The 13,995-nt window shown below is 52.7% G+C and overlaps 1 protein-coding gene across 3 annotated transcripts in view; it reads right to left on the reverse strand.

The window, feature by feature from the left end:
• Positions 1-3,316: 3,316 nt before the first annotated feature.
• The window catches only part of HUNK (hormonally up-regulated Neu-associated kinase), a 95,647-nt gene continuing 84,968 nt past the window's right edge, over positions 3,317-13,995 (reverse strand). For all 3 annotated transcript variants that reach the window (XM_032865437.1, XM_032865439.1, XM_032865438.1), the window contains exons 9-11: positions 11,770-11,817; positions 7,867-8,047; positions 3,317-5,092 (exon numbers count right to left, since the gene is read on the reverse strand). In XM_032865437.1, the coding sequence (XP_032721328.1) occupies positions 4,434-5,092; positions 7,867-8,047; positions 11,770-11,817 (888 nt within the window). In that variant the 3' untranslated portion in view covers positions 3,317-4,433. The remainder of the gene's footprint in view (positions 5,093-7,866; positions 8,048-11,769; positions 11,818-13,995) is intronic.

Genomic DNA, 13,995 nt, shown 5'->3' on the forward strand with positions numbered 1-13,995 from the left:
CCCAAATGTCTCCTTACCCACACACCAGCTCAGATGGAGACAGACCCACGGAAGGAGACTACTTTCTGTAGGAAGGAGACTCCCCCACCCTGCCCCCACTCCAGTCCATCAGTGCCACAGCCATCAGATTTCACAGATAACCGTGTGTCACGAAAACAGGGCCGCAGAAAACAAGTATATACCCCATTTGTCTCTGGAACCAGATGTCTGAAAAACTCCCTTGACGAAAAAGCTGCCACAAATAATACACTCATTTACTACTCAGGAAATACGCTCCTTTCATTGAGAAGTGATGACATTAAATTGAACCGGCTCCCAGTACTGCTCTGAATTATTCTCACTGTGCCTGGAGCTCACAGGGGTCCTACAAAGAAAACAAATGTAATAACCGAGAGGCTTCCAGACCCCCCCCCCCCAAAAAAAAATATCAGTCTTGCACTCTTTCTGAATTCACTTCATTTTGTGACATGGCTATTGAGAAGATGTTTTATATTGATTTCATCTAGTAAAATCCAATAGCATTTTAAAAGCTAACACAGATAACTAAGAGTCCCAGGGGTCGTTGCTCACTTGGAAGATCTGTTGAGACAGAAAGTCCTTCTCTGGTGGTTGGATGGTGAAAAGAGCGTGATGCGCAGAATCTTAAGAAACCGCATGATTCTGATACTGACCTGAAATTGCAAAGACCGGTCTATGGAAGGAACTTAAAGACACCTGTTGTAATGACAGCTTGTTCGCGGTGGACTCCCCACTCTGTCCACGACAGCCACACTCTGACTTCTGCGTGTTCTTGGAGGGGGGAGCCCTGCCTCCCAGACTTGCTCTGGCACCAGCTCACTTAGGGACGCTGGGGAGTCCTTAAACCATTCAGGGCCCCAGTTTTCTCTTCTGCAGAAAGCTTGGGGTTGAAGCACATCATCTCAGGTCCCTTTCTGTTCTGAAATGTTTCTGATCCCTGGGTGGAAAGAGCATCGCCAAAACCCGATACTCATTGTGGCTCCCTGAGCCCACCACACTTCAGGAAACCTCGCATGGCAAAAGGTGCACTCCCACTACGCCATCCTCTGAGCCACACCATGCAGGGGGACACAAGGCTTTAAGCAAAGTGATATATATGTATATATATGTAAAGCTTTTTACAGACAGTGATGAGTGAAGTCAGAACTGGGACAATTCAACCCTCCCATTCCCCCTCATCACCCTTCTTCCCCCAACCCTACAGCAAGGACAAAAGCTGGAGGTACTATTCACAGATGTCATTCTTCATGTGCCATTTTCAGAATCTCCAAGGGAGATCCTGAGTCTGCTGAAAAAGAGAGAAAATGTTGATTTTTCTTGAACCACCGTCTGCTGTCCTTCGGTCAGATAAGAATTCTGTGGATCAGGGCACCTGGGTGGCTCAGTGGGTTAAGCCTCTGCTTTTGGCTCAGGTCATGATCTCAGGGTCCTGGGATCGAGCCCCACATCGGGCTCCCTGCTCAGCGGGGAGCCTGCTTTCCCCTCTCTCTCTTCCTGCCTCTCTGCCTACTTGTGATCTCTGTCAGGTAAATAAATAAAATCTTAAAAAAAAAAAAAAAGAATTCTGTGGATCATACACCTGCTACGAGGGAAATGAAGCGGTGATACAGGAATGGAAGATGTCTGCAGATGCCCTACAGCTGGGTTCCCACCTGTATGCAGTCCGAGGTGGGGTCACGGGCGTAGAAAACAGCCTGACTGTTGCAACGTACTCAATGTGTTAAGATTTACCAAATGCAAAGAAATGAAGCAGTCGAAGTGAGGGAAAAAGTGTATTTCACAGTCATTATAAAAGTACATATATTTAATAATGGTGACATAAATACGGTCCTTACTCACGACCAAATCGAACAATTACACTTGACTTTTTCCTCCTGGATCTCACGTGGCGATAGGTCAGTCATTTCCATCGGTTAACTACAGGCTGACTGAGGTCATGGGCACAGACTAATGAGAGACAGTCATGGGTCGCAGAGACAACACACTCAGTACTTAACCAAAGGGACAGTCAAGTTTCCCATATAAATATAATAAAATAATAAAGAATTTAACATTTCTTCTTTCACTCGGTTTCATAGATTTGTCAGGTGCTCACATACAAAAAATACAGTTGGCTCCCCCCTTTTCTCACTCCCCCTCACCTCTCACCGGATTCTGGAATAAACCTGAGTTCACAGTTCAAGCTACCAATGGTGACATGGTCAGTTAGTTGCATGACCATCCGTGGCTGCTCCTGTATTGAGGAACAGAACACATGTCCCAATGAGCTAAAAGCGATACAGAAAAACACTATGTTCTAAAGGCAAGTACAATACGAGAACGAGACACAGAGCGCAAGAAGTCCACAAGGCACAGGGACGGGGCCTACAAACCTGCAGAGCGGGACACCTGCTAAAACAGTTCCTTCGCTGATCAGAAACCAGACACTTCACATCCAATGGAGAGGGGTCTTTTTCAGATGCTTTTCTTCTCTCTGCTTAAAAAGCTCCATTTTCAATGGAAAGTTCTGGAACCCGGTCTGGAGCCACAGAGAGGGAAAACACCAACACCCAGGAACCCGACTCCTTCATAGCAAGCCCTAGAGCCGGGAGGACCCCATTGAAGGGGGAGGCAGCGGCTGCAGGGTCTTGTCAAGATCAGCCAAGACTGGGCCTATCCCAGCGGCTTCCAGGGTCAGCCAAGTATCTTTCTGCCTCGGTCAGAATCGTGTAGAGCAGAAGGAGGTCACCATGGCTAAATGAGAAACGATGAAGAAGCACCCCACAGCTCCCCAGCCTGGGCTGGCTGCCGGGGGAATGAAGGTGGGCTTCGCACTTCTCCAGGCCCACGGCCTGTTTCAGACTCGGAGGGCTGAGCGGACTAGCTGTAGGGTGACCTGTGGGTTCTGCTCATGCCTGCACGAGCCAAGAACTGAAGACCCCGAACCACGGTGTGACCTGTCTCCTGAGCTAACCACGATCTGCCCCGTGCTGGTTCTTCTTCTTTTTTTTTTTTTCCCCCAATTTTGCTCATGATGGAGTGGCCTCCCCTCCCCCATCAAGCCCCAGGGCCCAGGTTCCACGTGGAGGCGGCCCCAGCAGGCTCCTGCGAGACATGGTCAGACAACACGGAGATCCACAAAGCCATGCAGGGATGGCACAGACACGGAACCGGAGACGCATCTTTGGTTCAAGCCTTGGCAAAAGGTGTGAACATGGGACGCAGACTCAAAGCGCATTCGAGGAATGCTGCTCTCCTCAGAGAACACATGGAACTGCTTTTCTGACCACGATTCCACGATTCTGAGCCGCAAGAGGCGGCTCACAGCTTACAAAGAACTCGTCCGGCCGAAACCACTCTTGGTCTCTTGGCAGCCCCAAAACAGCACTGGGCAGAGGTAATGAATGGTGCTTTCCAAATGCATCCACATTGAACCTTAATGTCTTCTCTCTTTCTCAATACCCAGCTGTAACTAGGTCCCATGCCTTCCAGAAGGTTAGGCTGTGTTGGTAAGGTGGGAAGAACACAGGGCCCACGGCGATCATGCCCTCCTGCAGGCCATCATGGGGAGGGCCACCGGCCACTGAAAGCCTCACATGGGAGAGCACCCACGCCCTCCACATATATCATCTCGTGAAAACATGAGTTTGGTAGGCTCGCTTCTCATCTCCCCACCCAAGTTTTTAAAATCCTGTTACTCTGATTTGACATCCCCTAAGGAAAAATCATCTTTGGAAAAGATAAGTCGACACTTAGCAAGTTTCAACCAAAAAAAGATGGCAAATGTGTGTCCCCTTTGGCCTTTGCCTTTCGTTGGGGTGCCACTGTCTGGCTCCATCTTTGCCTGCCCCTTCCCACGTAGAGAGGGTGGCACCGCTGGCCGAGGCTGCGGCCCACTTTTCTCGGAGGTGTCCGAGGCCTGGCTGATGAGTCAGCAGCTCCCCGGGCCCTGCGGGGAGTCACCTCTACTAGAGGAAGGGGAACCACTCTGGGACACTGCCAGTCCCCACTTGACAGGCTCCCTGCTGAGAAGTCACAGTCCCGAGAGGCACCCCCAGAGTACAGCATGAGCATAGAGCCCATAACAGGCTGGGATAGGGGTAGCCCAGAGGCTGACGGCCACAGTGGCCCAGCACAGGGAGGTGGGCAGAGGGCTGGTGGGCGGGCGGGCAGAAGCAGGACACAGAGATTGCACCTCTAGCCAGACCTCCGAGTGAATTCCAGCATCTCTGGGGTCCCTGTGCAAGGCCGGGCTGTGCAGGCTTTGGGTCTGTGGGTGTCAGCCATTCACAGTTGGGAGACGGCACGGCAGGGGGAGAGGAGAGACCCTGAAGGAGGCTCCCATGCGGCCTTCCAGTCGTCACACCCTGATGCTCGTGGGGAGCTCTGTTCCTTTGCTTTCCTCGCAATTACCCAGAATCCTACCCCGGCCCAGGTCAGCACTGGCCCTTGACCCCATCGGGCACGTCGAAGGAGAGGCTCACGGGGGCCATGGGCTGCAGCGGGGGCATGCTGGCCTCCAGGGGCCGGTCTGCGGAGGGCTGCAAGCTTTGCTGGCGTTTCCGCAACATCTGTCCGATGCCCATCATGGGGAACCTGCCCCGGCTTTTCACGCAGTTTGGGCTCCCCAGGGGCTGTGTGGTGCCACTGCTGGGAGCTGGAGATGGGGAACACACGCCCTCTTCCTTTGGGGGGCTGTTCTTTTCTTCATGAGCAAAGGAGACCAGAGTGGGATGCAAAGGAGTCTGCAGGGGGGACAGGCTTCCGGGCAGCAGGCCTGGGGAGAGCGTCCGCTCACCGGGACTCCCACGGGCCAAGCCCCCAGGCGAGCCGAGAATCCTATAATGATGAGATGGGGACAGTGGCTCCGTGTGGTCCTCGCGATCCACGGACTCGAAGGAGCGTACCATATCCAGCACCAGGGGGTCTTCCTTGGGGGGCAGGCCAGGGACCCCAGGGCCCTGCTGAGGGGGCTCTGGTCTCTTGACAATCCTGGGGGTCCTGGGAGGGGGGACAGGGATGAACTCCATGGAAGAAGAAGCCACACAATTGGAGTCTGAGGTTTTGCGGAAAATATTGCGGCAGCCGAAGGAATCTGCACCCAAGAAAGCAAAGGACAAAGGAGAGAAAGCAAAGGACATCGTGAGGAGAGTTGTATCAACTGCGCGAACGGCCCTCCCTGGCCTGCTGTGGCCTCCTGACCGAGCCAGACCCCTCCCGGGGAGACCAGGAAGAACCAAGAAGCAAAGGGCTCCGGCGTCCAGTGCCCCCCACAGGGAACCAGATGCTCTTCCTAGGTCAGAGGGGACAGCAGGCCAGGGACAGGCGGCCTCCCGCATCCTGATCTGCCCACGGCACCACCTTAACACCTGCTCTCCTTTCGGTCACTGAACTCCAGACCCTGCCAATGAGTCTTTGAATAAAAAAAGTACGTGGCTCAGCAGAACCACTGCCCCACAGCCAGAATGACACGCACCTGGCCTGGCTTGCTGCGGACCCATGAACTTGGTCCTCAGACAACTGACCCTAGAAGGAGTGTTTCCCTCGTGACTTTGTTTTTTGTGTTTTTTTTTAAATTGTGGTTAAAAAAAAAAATGACATAAATTTCTCATCTTAAATCATTTTTCGGTGTATAGTTCAGTAAGGTTAAGTAGAATCCTTAATAAAATCCTTAGTGGCAGAAATCTAGAACTCTCCCCTACTCAACAGGAACTCCCGTTCCCAGCCCCTGGCACCCACTAGCCTGCTCTCCGTCCAGGACTCTGACTACACCAGGCGCCTCACGTAAGTGGGATCTCCGGTGCCTTCTGGGACTAGCTTGTCTCACTGAGCAGAACCTTCTCGACGCTCACCCGTGTGGTAGCAAGTGTCCAAATTTCCTTCCTCATGATGCCCAGTCGGACCAGAGCCTCACCCAGTTCTGACAGGGGTGACACACTCCTCGTCTACACACCGAAGGCCACAAGCGAGTCCCCACAGTTTCCACCTCAAGCAGGCCCAGCCTGGAATCCAGGTTTGCAAATGGGGCCAGAAAGAAAGGGAACGCCCCCAAATTTGAAGTGCAGGGCAATCAGGCCAAGTTCCTGCAGAGCAAGGCCGGCCTCAGTGTCCCTTCTCTGCCGCCAGGCTTTACGGGCCCCCATCCGGCCTCAGCCGCAGGATCAAACAGTGATTCACGAGCAGCCGAGGCCGCCGGGCATCCTCTTCGCCTCACATAAATAAATCGCAGATCCCGAATAAATCTCCTCCTCGGGCCACCACAGATGCCTGAGGTCCACCGGGGGAGACAAGCAAATTCTCACCAACGGCTGACGTGCCCGGTGGGCCAGCCAGCATTCGAGCATCCCTTCCTCTCCCCTCCCCTCCCCTCCCTGCGATGGCTGTGGGCTCCTAATTGGTGGCCCGTGGTCCCCCTCCTCTGCCCAGTCCTGCATCCTCCACTTCCCCGGAGATGCAGAGCCTGTGAGGAAGCCTCCCACGCACACCCTGCTCATCTCCAGCCCAGAGTCACCTGGAAGTCACCCGCACACCGCATTACCCCCCCACCCCCTCAGCAAGGGCCTGCTCCCCAGCCCCCCACCCTCTGAGCGCTCTGGCTGGCTCCTCCTCATCCATCCTCATCAGGAGGCAGGCGGCTACACGGGTCAGGAGAGAAAGTTCTAGAGCCAGGCGGCCCAACGGGAAATCTGGACTCTGCTGCTCACCAGCTCTCTGACTTTGCACGGTTCCCTGTGCCTGGTTCCTCTGCTCTAGAGAGGAGGGTGAGAATAAGCTCACTGGGGTGAGCTAAGAGCCTGAAACAGGGTCCGCCACACAGCGCGTGCTCAGTGCTAACGACTGCGACCTGCCAGGCTCTCAGACGCCTCAGGGCGAAGGAAGAAAAATGCAAAGAAACCAATGATGACGGGCCGAGGAAACTACCAGAAACGGAATCTACCTCGAGGGTGGCAAAGTTTTCCAAAGTATCAGCACTGACCTAGACTTTCTTGGGGACAAGCACGAGATAGCACCATCAAGGGCCCGACTTCGCTGCTGGTGACCAAGCCAGAGAGCAGAAGCACTAAGGGGGGGACAAACAGAGCTCCGCCCAGAGAGATCCCCTGCCTTCTGCAAGCTCAAGAATGAAACTGAATCCAGTGGAACTTTCCTCCCCGGCTGAGAACCAGGTCTCTCCTAGGGGAACAGCCCTAGTGCTCAGAGCCCTTTGAATCTTTCCAACACTTTCCCGCCCCCCCCCTCCCTTTCTACACCTCTCCGGGCTGTCCCGGAGGAGCGAACCTTGTATTTATCAGTTACCTGAGGGAACGAATTTGGATCCTCTGAGGGTCAGGATCTTAGCTCACAAGAAGCCAACAGAGCAGGGGTCTGAGCCCTCGACCCGCAGCCCAGAGCCCAGACTCTATCGACCAGGCTTCAGAGCCTCTACCGGGCTCTCTCATGTGCACGCTCTCTCAACACCATGCCCTGCACCCCGATCTCTGTTCCTATAATACTGAACACCTGTCCCTTATTCCACAACACTGGGCACCCCAGTCTCTACTCCTGCATCCCAGTCTCCGCTGCTGGAATATTTTGTTCCCTGATCTCTGCTCCCAACCACGATACCATGTACCCCGTCTCTGCTCCCACAATACAGTGCAACCACCTCCCCCCACCACCCCGCTGTCTCAAAGCCTGCCTTCATAGGCAGCCAATACCGCACGGTCTGGACCTTGATGGTTCTCGAGTTCCCTTGGTGTGCTCCCTGCCTTCCCACGGGCACAAGAATCACTTGTGTCCCAGGGGCCCACACAGCCATCCATGAGGGGTACGCAGCAACCATGCATCTTGAAACACAAGGGATCCAGCCCGTAGCCCGAGCTGACCTACCTTTGTCAGGGAAGCCGGCCTTGGGGGCCTTGCGGTCCTTCAGCAGCGCTTTTGTGTTCTGCATCTGCGTGATGAGAGAGGCCGAGGGCTGTTTGTGCGCGGGCGTGTTCTTGTCCGGCTTCTTGGAAAACGGCCGATGAAGAAAATCTCCTCTTTTTTCTTGTTCTTTGGGCTTTTCATCCTTCAAGTCAGAAGTAAACACATGGACTCAGACACACACAGATCTCCGAGGAGATCCGAGACAGCCCAGCCTCCCAAAACTCTGCTCTCAACTGCATGATGAACGTCACAAGAGCCAGGGCCCTGCAGACGCTCCGGGGAAGCCCCCTTCCCTGCCATACCACCCCACCCCGGGCCCACAAGCCAGCTTCCATCACCCCCAGCTCCCTGCATGGCACTGTTTAGAGGTGTGCCAGCAAGAGCAAGGTCACCCTGAGGAGGTCAGTGGCTGCAGAACACAATGAAGAAACTAAGGCATAGCCCATGAGGACTTCTGGAAATCTGTTCACTTATCTAAAGCAGGGCCCTCAGATTCAGCCCACAGAGGAGACACAACCACTTCCATCCCCATGTCTACTCCTGTGTGTTCAGTCAAGCCAAGGAGGCGGGAGCCCTGAGCCGCCCTGGGCGTTTCTGACCCGTGCCCACCCTTGGTCACTCACGCCCTCGCGCGCGCGCTTAACACTGGCACTATTTAGCCATTTTTGCTCGAAGTCTTGCCTTCCCTGAACTCTACCAGGATCCCTCTGACAGGAGTGAAGTTTCCTATTTTACGTATCTTCCACCCCACAGCCTCGGGCATAAAGCCAGACGTACAGAGAAGGTTTAATAGTTATTGAAATGTTTATTTTAAAAAAGCCAGTGAAAACCGAACTGAATTAAAATCGAGTTCAAGCTTCTGGGAAGGGAGTGATAGGGCTCTGGAGTTCCTTCTCTGGCCCTGAAGAGTGTCTGGTGTTTACCATTTAACAGAGTCCCTGACCTCACCACCAGGGAGGGGGAAGAAAAAGACAGTTTTGCATTTTTGCCTTCAGTGTTGAGAGCATTTGCAATTCAAGAGAGCTCATCCATTTTTCATGGGTGTTGTTGAAAAGCTTGTAAGGAAGCCTTGGAAGGCCCTTTCTGATGAGGATTTTCAAAGCCTCTCCAGAGTGGGGTTCATTACGCCCACTCTGAAAATGGGAGGGAAGGAATTGAAAGTGGGGGTGCCATGCTGAGCCTGGGGTCTCCGTGAGGGCCACGTGGCTGTCACCAGTGTAGGGCGGAGGTGGGAAGAAAGAGGCGGAGCCCAGAGAGTGGTCGTTCTCTCCCGTTGCCACTGCAGGCCCTCTGGAAGGCTGGGGCAGGGGCAGGAGAGAGAAAGAGCAGGGCACAGGGGCTGGCGAGGGACAAGGACTGAGCTGTGGTCCCCAGGCTCCAGGTCAGCATTGGGGATGGCACAGAGAAGGCTTGTGCTCCAGGTCCCAATGCAGAATGTTACTGAGTGGAAAGAGGGGGCCGCCTGCTCCAGCCCATCTCGGTCAAGGCCACGGTTCTTTACTGCTTCACTCTCCCTGTTTCAATGAAACACCAACAACCCCTTCTCTAATGCAAAGGGGAGCAAGCTTTCACACGCCCCCGTGCCCCAAACATCAAAGGGTACATGAGAGGCTTGTCCTAAAAAGTCTGGCAAAATTTCCTCCTCTCACGCTGTTCTTTCTACTGTTTTTATAAGGAAAGTCACCAGGTCCACTGTTAACACTCTGAACAGCAAAAAGGCAATCAAATGCACTTCTATGAAACACTGTAAAACAGTGTTTGGAAAGAAAGACAAGATTGGCGTTCCCTCCTTTTCAGGACTGGTCTACAACAATGAGTACAGTTTCCTTTGGGCTGCTCTGGGACCCTACTCTTTAGAGGGCTGCTTGGTTTCATGGCTTCATTTTAGCTCCTCCCCGGCTCTCTTTGGCTTCTCAAAAGCTGAAAAGTAAAGATGCAAAGTTTCTGGGCCCCAGCAACACCACTTAACCAGAGTTCATTAGCACAGAGAGGCATGAATTTTCTGCAGAGAGAACCCAAGGTTGGCTCTAGAAATCTCTCTGGTAACTGACGAAGGGATATGTGGCACCAAACAGAAAGCTGCTATTGGGGGGGGGGGTGGTCAAAGGAGGGGGGAAATGGAATAAGGACACCTGCTCAGGCCACCCTGTTGAACCTAATCCCAGGATCCTACACCCTAGTGTTTCTCCCAAAGGCCCCAGGACGCCCTTCTCCAGCCCAGAAGAATGGGTGATTTCATGGTGACCAGTTTCCTGGGGGGATACCAAGAATTCAGAGTCCGGCAGATCCCTGCCAGGGATAAAGTGCCCGATCGATCGGTGTGGATGGTCGACAGCCCACATGAGGGACGTGTGTGCATGTCACCAGACAATCTCAGAGCCCTCCAAGCGCAGGTGACCAAATGCAACCGGTCATCCAATTATACCTTTTCATTTGCATGCCCTATTTTCTCCACAAGAGATCTAGGGAACAGGATGCGAAACTGCTTTATGTAACAGAAACAGATCTTCAGAGGGACTCATTATGTTCCCCCTTCGACATGCCCACACCCGCTCCCGCGCTCCCCTCCCAGCGATACTGCTGCCTGCGCGGCCTCTTTGGTTTTCTTCTGATTCTCACTTTCTCCCCACACCCACACACCCCCCTCCCACCGCAACCGAACTCCCCAAGGCAGATCAGAGAGGGGGACCCCAAGAGGACCCAGAAGCAAGCCCCGTACAAACCTCCTGGTTTTCTTTAAACCACTTTCTACCCACTGCCCAAGTGAGCGGATGTTTATAAAACTGGACACTTTGAAAATGTGGCATCATAAAGGAGGGTCTACCCAAGACTCATCTAGTGTCAGGACTGTTTCAGAGAAGAGAGAAAGCAGCTAGTGCGTGATGGTGCACCGGGCTTCTGGAAGGAGCGGTCTGCAGGCCTGACAGCGAGTAGGAAAAGGAAAAAGGAGGTCCTTAGCCTCTGAGATCTGAGCCCCAGCACTGGTCCCTTGAGACTTGTCCCTGTGACTCCAGCCTCCTGCCTTTCAAAGAGCAGGACCCCTTCCCTTTCCTCCTCAGCTCTGCTCCTGTGGGAGTAACAAGGTGACCTTCTGCTGGGATGGCCCAGGGGCCCAGGTGTTACTTGCTGTTGCTTTGGGAAAGCCACAGAGATCTGATTTTGCCACAGGACAAACACAACAGAGTTGAGAAAAAGAGGGCTTGGTTCATAAATTAGGCCATGGAAGCTCTGGACTATCACACAGCCCACTTCTCATGCAGGTAGAGACATAAACGCGTAGCCAAGTATAGAGTTACAGCAAGACAATAAAAAACAGTCAACTAAACCTAGAAAGCACCAGTCTGATCTGAGGGGATTCTGATAAACCCACTCACAACTGGATTCTGCATTTTAATTCCAGACTGGGATGGGGGGAGGGGATGTAGAATCCAGACAGCCCTGAGCAGAGAGATCCCTCAACCTTCAGGGTCATATGTCATGGTTAATTTCAAGTGTCGACTTGGCTAGGCCAAGGCACCCAGTGTTTGGTCAAACAGCAGTCCAGATGTTGTTGTGAAGGTTACTTTTCAGATGCGATTAAATCAGTAGGCTTTGAGTAAAGCAGAGGACCCTCCACAGTGTGGGTGGGCCTCGTGCAATCAGTTGAAGGCAGTAAGAGGAAAAAGACTGAAGCGTCCTGAGGAAAAAGGAATTCTGCTTCCAGAAGGCCTTGGGACTGAGCTGAAACATCCATTTTTCTCTTGGTATCCAAGCAGCTCTCTCTCTCTCTCTCTCTCTCTCTCTCTCACACACACACACACACACACTCCCTGTTGGTTCTCCTTGGAGAACTTAGACGAATCCATCACAACCCCAAGTTCTTACCTGCACAGCATGAAATTCAAGGTCTCTTGTCCAGGTGTCCAGGGAGGCCTGTGAAAAGCAACATTTTCAACCATTTAGAAACTGTACCTGCTATTTATCCCCTAAACTCTATCCCCTACCACTTGCAGTTCTGGCTGAGAATTACTCATTTCCATGTTTAGAGACAAGAAGCCAAACTCTTAAATCACCACGAAAGTAGGTAGCAGATGCTCCAGGTCATGCACTGAGCAGGTTTTCTAGCTAAGTTTTTAATTAAAGTCTAAGACACGTAACAGAGGAGTGCTCTAATGGCAAGGAAGTGGTTCAACCAATGCATTTTCTCCAAGAGTAAAAACACGCATGGAACGAGCACCCAGACCAAGCTACAGAACCCAACTGCACCCCCACCCGTGTCCTCTCCCAGTCCCCAATGGTAACCACAACTCCAATTTCCAACAGCACGGACTGTCTGATCTGATTCCACACTTTATTTTTACAAGTTGCATAGATTGGAAACAAGACACCAAGGGAAAGTTTTAGTATCTTCCCTTTAAACTTACTGCCCCTGTGATGGGTTTTATTGCATTCCCCCGAAGTTCAGACACTGGAGTCCTCACCTCCAGGATCTCAGAATGAGACCTTCTTGGAAGACAGGCTCAGGACAGTCTGACCGTGTCCCCTTTGATGCTTGGGGGATAGGAGCATGTGAAAGCGCATTCTCCTTCACCTTTGAGAAGGGGGCCTGTTGGGGAGTCACCTTTACGGAGGTCATCCAGCCCCACTGCGATGGGACTGGGATTCTCATTAAATGGGGGAAACTGGACCCAGAGACGCACACACAGAGAAGAGCAGGCGAAGACACAGGCAGATTTCAGTGGTGCTCTAAGCCAGTGAACCCCAGAGATCCTGGTAACCCCCGTAGCTAGGAGGCACGGGGCAGGTTCTCCCCTCACTGCCCTCGAAGGGAACCGACCTTAGGCCCGGACTTCTGGCCTCCAGAATTAGAGACAGAGAATCCTCGCTGCTGAGCACCCTGTGTGATGCTTTGTGACAGCAGCCCCCCGCACACGGGTCCGGTCCCTCTGTGACCCCCCGCACAGCGTCCTTCCCAGGCTGCCCCATGGCTCTGTGCCACAGAGGAGCCCTCCAGCCCGAGCTGACTTTGCACATGAGCGATTTTAACAAACATGGCCTCTGGTTCTCTGTGGCTTTAAGAAGCCAGTTTAAGTATGATGGCTGCCTCTCCTTGACCTCCACAGCCCTTGGTCCTTGAGGGCAGCTTTTCTTTTTTTTTTTTTTTTTTTTAGAAAGAGAAGCCCCTGGGGCACATGCTCCAGGCGTTCTAAGGTGAGACAGATGTCCCACTTTTACAGACATATTTGCCACCTTTTAAAGTTAGAGGAGGAGGAGAAAGGTGGGGAAGTCGTCCAAGAACAGCCCTGTAATCCCACGGGGGAAATTATTCCAGCTTAATTCCACTCCTTTGTCTCCTAGGAGAAACAGAACTGGAGCCGAGAAGAACAAAGAGGTCACGCACGCTCCCAGGACACGGACATGGCCCCGAGCCACCCCCGAGCCACCCTGGTGCCAGCTAGCGCATGACCTGAAACCCATCCCTCTCCCCGCAGCTTTTCCTGGACCAGCGGATGGCGACTGGAAGGAGGCTCACGAAGGCTCCGAGGGGGCTTTATCTAGAAACCCTGGGCCCCTTCAGCTCTTCTGAACACGCTTTCTAACTGGCCCCATTCCACGCTCTGGGCTCCAACAGAGGCGGGTGAGACAATCTTGTAACGGCCTGTAATTTAATTAGTACAAGTATGGCTGCCGTTTGGAGAAAACAAATGGCTCATAGAAAATTGAAATGCTCTTTTTCCATTAGCGTTCCTATTGAAACCCTAACCATTAAATGTTTCAACAAGTGTTTAAAACACTCGCCATGTGTTTTCAGGCCAAATGAGATAATCATCCGAGAAAAATAATCTGGGTGGAAAAAAAAAAAAAAAAGGCCCTTTTTCCATCACAGATGCTTTCAAACAAACAATTGCAGGGGTTAGGTTCAAGGGCGACCAAGGACACGGGCATCAGCAAGGTGACTCAGAGGCCACTTAGGGCACACACATGGGGCACTGGATATGTTGTTACTGGAGTCCCTCAAGAGTCAAATGCAGACCAAGAGGCAAGGGAGCCTCATGGTGAATTCTGAATCCTCTGCACCCCAGTTGAGGTAACAACCCTCAGAGCAAGTGA

Source organism: Lontra canadensis, unplaced genomic scaffold (genome assembly GCF_010015895.1).
Source record: "Lontra canadensis isolate GAN:19392208 unplaced genomic scaffold, GSC_riverotter_1.0 scaffold29, whole genome shotgun sequence".
Lineage (NCBI taxonomy): Eukaryota > Metazoa > Chordata > Mammalia > Carnivora > Mustelidae > Lontra > Lontra canadensis.